Source organism: Alligator sinensis, unplaced genomic scaffold (genome assembly GCF_000455745.1).
Source record: "Alligator sinensis unplaced genomic scaffold, ASM45574v1 scaffold674_1, whole genome shotgun sequence".
Classification (NCBI taxonomy): Eukaryota; Metazoa; Chordata; order Crocodylia; family Alligatoridae; genus Alligator; species Alligator sinensis.
Window position 1 is genome coordinate 1200121 of NW_005842032.1, and position 7739 is coordinate 1207859.

Genomic DNA, 7739 nt, shown 5'->3' on the forward strand with positions numbered 1-7739 from the left:
AATTAAAAAATCTCCAGATTTGGAATCAAAGAAGCATTAGGAACACTCATTTTGAGAAAGGGTTCTCCTGGTCTTGAATGTTACTCTGTAGAGTTGCATAGTTTTCATGGAACCCATTGAAGTATGAGGTAACTTTAAAGAAATTGTTTTTGCATTCCCTGAATGTACAACATTTAAATGTCATAGTGACCACAGAAATGCATTATCTCTGTTCACATGCACTTTTATGCATTGCTGAAATAACTTTTGTGATAGGCAAATATATCATTCACCATTCTGTATTTACAGATTGACGATAGAGGCAAAGTTAAACGTTTTTCAGTTTCAGGTAATTCTGTTGATCTTTGTCCTTAGACATAAATATACTTGAGTACATTAGCACAATGCCACCAAAGATGATAACAAGTTTGTTAATGTATCAAATGCAGCTTCATTTCTTTTATTTCTACAAACTACTGCTGCCTATTTCCATTGGATAAATATGATATAGATATGGTGGCAACTCACCAAAATCCAATGAAAAAGTCAATGCTTTGGCAATATTGCTTCAACATCTTTCCTTGTTTTTCAGAGCCAAAAATCCATCTTACGGTGGAAGGGAGATGAGTCAGAACCATAAGGACTGAGGACTACTTGAGAACATAAACAGGCCAAGCCCTTTCAAAGAATCCAAGGGAAACATCATTTATTGTGGTGAATTATGGATGAATTCACTGACAATCTATTGGTATAGAAGAATCATCCAGAGCAATAGCAGTGCGCTCTCCCATATCAGTAGCACCGTCACTGGGTGGGGGACCAGTGTCTTTAAGCTCACCTGGGCAACAGTTGACTCCTCCTTTCCAGGTGTTTGACTGATCCTGGAGGGAAGTACGGAAGTCTAACAATAACACTGTTAAACGGTACAGTTGTAATATCAAGATTAAGATATTCTTAGCCGTGAAAAACACCAGCATCTGATTGATTACTCCATAATAGCTCATCAGTATCAAACGTACAACAAAGAAGGGACCATCTTGTATGAAAACACTTATTCCAATGTTCCACAGGTCTGCACTGTGCTTGCAGAGCAGCAAATTGGGGATTCTCATAGATGACTTAGAAGTTTTGCAGCCAATATGTTGTACTGTAAATAAAGACATTCTGTGTTACTATAATGATCTAAGTCCAATGAGCAGATCAAAGGGTAGATTGGATGATTAATGTACTAAACTTTTAAATCTGGAGAAATGGATTTAAGAGAGTGCATCCAAGTCCCTGGTTTGATTCAACAAAACACTTTCTTAAGGACACATTCATCAAAATTAAGTATATGCTTAAGGAGTTGATGAGTTGGGCCTAAGAACAGGTTTTTATCTCTTGCCAGTTTTTTTTTCTACATCATAAAACCACCATAGAATCTACTATTCATAGAGTTAAAGGCTACAATGGATCATTAGATTGTGTAGTTAGACCTCCTATACAATAGACCTCATCTCCCAGTGCCTGCACCTGATAACTCATATTTAAAGGCATCCTATCTTGATCTGAAGACAAAAAGGAATTCACCACGTTTGGGAATATGCTCCTATGGTTACTGGGCCTTCATTGTTAGAAGTCTGCCTGCTTTCAGTGGTGCAAAATGGCTTGTACAGTAGGTGTTAGAGGTCAGGTTTGATATATAGATTTCATAGACATTAGGGCTGAAAGGGACCTTGGAAGATCATCAAGTCCAGCCCCTGCCCCAGGGGCAGGAAGTCAGTAGGGGTCATAGGATCCCAGCAAGATAAATATCCAAATGTCTCTTGAAGGCATTCAAAGTAGGTGCTTGAACCACCTCCAGTGGCAGTCTATTCCAGACCTCAGGGGCTCGGACAGTAAAGAAGTTCTTCCTAACATTCAGCCTGAAATGGTCATGGAGGAGTTTGTGACCATTTGACCTTGTCATCCCTTGGGGCACTCTGGCAAACAAACCTTCCTCCGATCCTGGTGAGCACCCCTTATAAACTTATAGGCAGCCACCAGATCACCCCTGAGCCTGCGATTTTCCAGGCTGAAGAATCCCATAGCTCTCAGCCTCTCATCATAAGATTTGTTTTCCTGTGTGTGACTCTCCTCTGGACTCTCTCAAGCTTCTCCACATCCTATTTGAATTGTGGAGCCCAAAACTGGATACAATACTCCAGCTGTGGCCTCACCAAGGCCGAGTACAATGGAAAAATGACGTCCTGAGATTTGCTTGAGAAGCATCTATGGATGCAAGCCAGCATTTTGCTCGCCACTCTCCTGTCCTCAGGTGTGGACATTTTACCCCAAAGTTTGGTGTCATCGGTGAACTTGGCCGGTCCACTTTTGACAACAATGTCCACATTATTAATGAAGACGTTTAATAGTATAGACCCAAGGACAGAGCCTTGAGGGATCCCACTGGTCACAGCACACGATGACGATTGACTTCCATCAATCACCACCCTCTGGGCCCAGCCATGGAGCCAATTTCCCAGCCAGCGGATAATGGTGGACCCAAGGCCGCAGTTGGCCAGTTTTGCTAAGAGGTGATCATGGGATTCCAGATCGAAGGCTTTTTTGAAGTCAAGATATATCACATCAATCTCTTCTCCCTTGTCCAGGTGATAGGTCACCTGGTCATAAAAGGAAATAAGATTGGTCAAGCGAGACCTACCCACAACAAACCCATGCTGGCTATCCCTCAGGATGTTGCTATCAGCCAGTCTGTTAAGAATGGTCTCTTTGATAATCTTTTCTAAGACCTTCCCCGGGATAGAGGTTAGGCTGATGGGCCTGTAGTTTGCTGGATCCATTTTACTTCCTTTCTTGAAGATAGGCACCACATTGGCCTTCTTCCAGTCTTCGGGCACTTCACCAGAGCACCAGGAGTTCTGGAAGATCCGTGCCAGGAGCTGAGCTATGATGCTTGCCAGCTCCTTGAGTACCCTGGGGTGTAAACTGTCAGGGCTGACTGAATTGAAGGTATCCAGCCTCGAAAGGTATTTCTTCAGAAGGTTAGCATTGATGGAGGGAATCTCCCTCACCTGAGCCTTCCCATCCCATAATGAGAGACTGGTGAGAAACCAACGAGTACCCATTTAGCAAGATGGCTTTTTCCTGGGTGTCGGTTGTCAGTTGTCCTGTCTGGTCTAGCAGGCATCCAATGTTACCCTTGCTTTTCCTCCATCTCTTCACATATTTAAAAAAGAACTTTTTATTGTCCTTGATACTTGTAGGTAGTTGGAGTTCAGTTGCAGCCTTGGCTTTCCCATTCACTCCCTGCAGGTCTGGACCAGTGCATAATATTCCTCCTTGGAGGTGGATCCAGTCCTCCATACTTTGTAGGTCTTTCTTTTTAGACAGGAGGTCCACTAATTCCCTGCAGAGCCAAGGGGACTGCTGTGCCCTTTTGCTGCCTTTCCTCTGAGATGGTATAGACTTTGCTTGTGCATCCAGTATTGCTCCCTTGAGGAGCAACCACTCATCCTGAACTCGCCTCCCCTTTGGATTGTGGTCTCTTAGGGCCTTACTGACAAGCCTCCTGAGCTTGTCAAAGTCAGCTTTCCTGAATTCAAGGACTTCTATATTGCTGACTGACTTGCCAGCTTTACGGCAGATGGTGAAGATTATCAACTTGTCCCTGTCACCCAGCTTCCCTTCGATCATTAGGTCACTGGTTAGGTCATCCCCCATTGCCACTACCACGTCAAGCAGTGCTTTACCTCTTGTTGGCCTGTAGACTTCTTGAGTCACACATGTGAGAAAGCTTTGTGACCATTCAGATTTCACTGGGCACTCTTCCCATGAGATGTCTGGGTAGTTGAAGTCTCCCATGACAACCATGCACCAGAAGCATGCAGCCTCAGCCAATTCCCTGGTGAACTCCTGGTCAAGCTCTTGATCTTGGGTAAGAGGTCTGTAGTAGACTCCCACCATTGTGTCCCCTGTGCCGTGTTCCCCATGGATTTTATCCCAGAGGGTCTCCAGTCATCCATCCTGGGTGCCTATGTTGGCTTGCAGGGTCACATAGCTTTCCTTGACATAAAGAGCTACACCCCAGCCCCTTTTTTCCACTTGATCTCTCCTGTATAGGGTATAGCCATCTATACCTGTGGCCCAGTCATGGGTGGAGTCCCACCAGGTCTCTGTTATCCCTGACATTGTAATTATTTGTGTTAAGCAGGAGGACAAGTTCCTCCTGTTTATTCCCCAAGCTCCTGGCATTTGTGTACAGGCACGCAAGTGTCCCTTTGGGGGCCCTTGCCTACGTGTTGACATGCCCAGTTTGTGTTTATTACTTGAGTTTACCTTAATTATATGCAGCCCTAATTCACATTTCCTAATGTGCTGCAGTATAAAAATACATTTCTCCAATGTAAAAATACTTTGCAATCATCAAAACCCTATGATATTTTTGCTTCTGCTAGCTAAATACCTATCCCATCAGTAAAATTATCATGCTGAGTTATTTTATTTGTTTGAGCATCAAAACAAGGTGGTATTCTTCCAAATCATGTTTTAAGAATTATGGGAATTTTGCATGTATTATCTATATCAATATTTTAAAAAGTAAGCATTTCCTTTCTGCTTAACACATGCAAAATTAAACATCTACTCAAATGCAAAAGTGCTTTAAAAGGCTGAACAAGGAACAGAGTAATTGACATGCTCCTTGAGAAAGCTACTCGCTGAATTACATGATCACATTAGGAATTTCTCTTCAGATATATAGCACATCTTTATTCATGAGTCGGGTTAATAACGTCCGCTCTGGAAAGCATGTAGTCTTCTAAAAGACTAGTCAATATTCTATGAAGAACTCCATTTTCTGTTAAGAGATAAAGCCCTGATACTTAAAACTAAGCTATACAGTGGGTTCAACAACACCACTTGTGAGGGAATATTGGAGTTTTATTTACTTGTTCTAGTAAAAGGCTGTAAAGAGACTCCACAATATCTGTCTTCAATTATAGAAGAACTATTTTTTCATTGTAAAACATACAAATCAACATGTATTATACAATAGCAGCTAGTAAAGTGAGCAAAACGCTGGCTTGCATCCATAGATGCTTCTCAAGCAAATCCCATGACATCATTCTCCCGTTGTACTCGGCCATGGTGAGGCCGCAGCTGGAGTACTGCATCCAGTTTTGGGCTCCACAATTCAAAAAGGATGCGGAGAACCTTGAGAAAGTGCAGAGGAGAGCCACGCATATGATCAGAGGTCAGGAAAACAGACCTTATGACAACAGACTGAGAGCCATGGGGCTCCTTAGCCTGGAAAAGCGCAGGCTCAGGGATGATCTGATGGCCACCTATAAGTTTATCAGGGGTGACCACCAGTAGCTGGGGGAACGTTTGATCACCAGAGCACCCCAAGGGATGACAAGGTCAAATGGTTACAAACTACTGCAAGACCGATTCAGGTTGGACATAAGGAAGAATTTCTTTACTGTCCGAGCCCCCACGGTCTGGAACAGCCTGCCATCGGAGGTGGTTCAAGCACTTACATAGAATACCTTCAAGAGCAAATTGGATGCTTATCTTGCTGGGATCCTGTGACCCCAGCTGACTTCCTGCCCTTTGGGCAGGAAGCTGGACTCAATGATCTTCCAAGGTCCCTTCCAGCCCTAATGTCTGTGAAATCAATGAAATAAGCTGAAGTCTTCACGGTGACACCAGCGCTGCAGTCTTTGGTTTGCTACCTTGATCCTCCTCTCCCTCCTCAGCCCATAGCCTGAAACTGGAAAAGACTATATGCACCATAAGTAAAATCTATATATTATCTTGTCTTACAGGCACAGTATCATTATAATCAATCATTTAAAGTCATCCAGGGAACATTTTTCATGGGGTTAAAGGAGACTCATGCATACTAGTGCTGATAATCCTGTGTTTTTTGGTATCCGTAAATTAACAAGACTGGAGTAATTCACATTTTATGCAAGCACTGTACATGTCTCCTATCAATTATACCTTTATGTACTGTGCAGTTAGCATCTCATGTAGATGCACCCCCTGTCTGATCTCCAGCTCTGATTCCTGATTCCTGTCCAATCTGCTGCTGTGATACCATGATCTACCTTAGTGGCTGCCAGCATAGTCCCAGGAGTTGATTTAACTTCAGAGTTTGTGTAGTTAAGGTTCAGTCAGTGTGTTCCCATTCTAAGGAAGGCACTAGAGAAGATAGTCCTATTTGTTCCAATTCCAGCTTGCTTGGAAGCTTACTGTGTTAGAGAAATTGCAGCTCAATCTGAAAAAAAAATCCTTCAAAATCTTATCATAGTCTTTTGTGATGTCAGTCTCTTTCTTCCCAAAGCCTTTGGTATATTCTCTGCTGGGTTTTTTGTGGTTTTTGGGGGGTGTTTTTGTTTGGGGGGGTGTTCATTTGCTTGGAGCTGTAAGTGTTCAAAGCCCTGAGGTGTGCAAGCAAAAGAAATGTTTTATTTTATTTTCTCATCTACATGCACATACTAACCTGCAAGATCAAGTGGAAACTGCAACATACTCCAAGTCCAGACAGCAAGAATTGCATACACAAGAACATGGTTATTCCTTTAAAAAATTTAAAAAAAAGGTAAGGAGATGGCCTCTGGGTCTTTAGGACATCACCATTGTAAAGGAATTTGCATGTAACTGTATAGCTGTTGGGTACTTGAAAACTCTTGAGACACTCCAGGAGAATTATGGAGAAACATGGGACAGTCCTTGCTAAGAACTTTTGCGGTTCTTGATGTGATTCAGCCATGTGTGTAAGAGGATTACCCCAGAGCTTAATATTCTAAACTGATCCAAGCATGGAAACAAATTTTTGGAGCTGTAAGTGTTCAAAGCCCTGAGGTGTGCAAGCAAAAGAAATGTTTTATTTTATTTTCTCATCTACATGGGGGGACTAACCTGCAAGATCAAGTGGAAACTGCAATGTAGCTTTTTTTTTTATCAGGCTGAACCTTCTCTGTTATGTGTTAGGGACCATTTCCTACTGTGAAGCAAATTTGATTGGTAGGTATAAAGGTTACTGGAATAATGAAAAGCACCTGGTTTATACATATTTTCAGAGATGAAAACAGAGTCCAGCTCCCCATGATATGTGGGAGTTGCATTATTTGTGAGAAATCAGATAATGTTTATCTGTTAAAAGCTTCCAAAGTTGTGCAAGTCCCTCATCTCAAAACATCTACAAATTCACACTGGAAACATTCCCTGTTTTCTACATAAAATAACCAACCGCACAATTTAGATAATAAATAAAGCAAACTATTTAATACAACATCACAGTCAGTAAGTATCTAATTTATGAAAAAGAATTTTATGAACGATTTACTAACACATTTTTACGGATTTACATTTCTCTGTTGTTACATATTTGTACCAATAGTTGGACTAGCTCTAGCTGTAAGTACTGTAACACCATGTTACACCATATCTTCACTCAGCCCCATTATTTTATGGGATGTAGTAAGTTTCTATGTTTGTTATATATAAATATCTCCAATAAAACTCATGGGACCTACTTGTGCCTCTTAGGAAGGGCTAGGGCAGGGGTTTTTAACCTTTTTTAATAAGTGTACCCCTTCTGCCTCAAAGTTTCAGCTCATGTACCCCTTTATATATTTTTCTTGTTTTAAAAGGGCAGTGTGTGTGTGTGAAAATTGAGGCCCCCATGGTGAGGGAGGGCTGGGGCTGGGGCAGGGGCAGAGGCAGGCACTGCACAGCCAGGGTGGAGTGTGGGATGGAGCCACAAGAGCAGC

The 7739-nt window shown here is 42.2% G+C and overlaps 1 protein-coding gene across 1 annotated transcript in view; it reads right to left on the reverse strand.

Moving 5' to 3' along the window:
- Nucleotides 1–597: 597 nt before the first annotated feature.
- Nucleotides 598–7739, reverse strand: part of TMEM26 (transmembrane protein 26) — a 48796-nt gene continuing 41654 nt past the window's right edge. The window contains exons 5-6 of the mRNA XM_006022364.3: nucleotides 6467–6543; nucleotides 598–1126 (exon numbers count right to left, since the gene is read on the reverse strand). Coding sequence (XP_006022426.1) covers nucleotides 711–1126; nucleotides 6467–6543 — 493 coding nt within the window. The 3' untranslated portion in view covers nucleotides 598–710. The remainder of the gene's footprint in view (nucleotides 1127–6466; nucleotides 6544–7739) is intronic.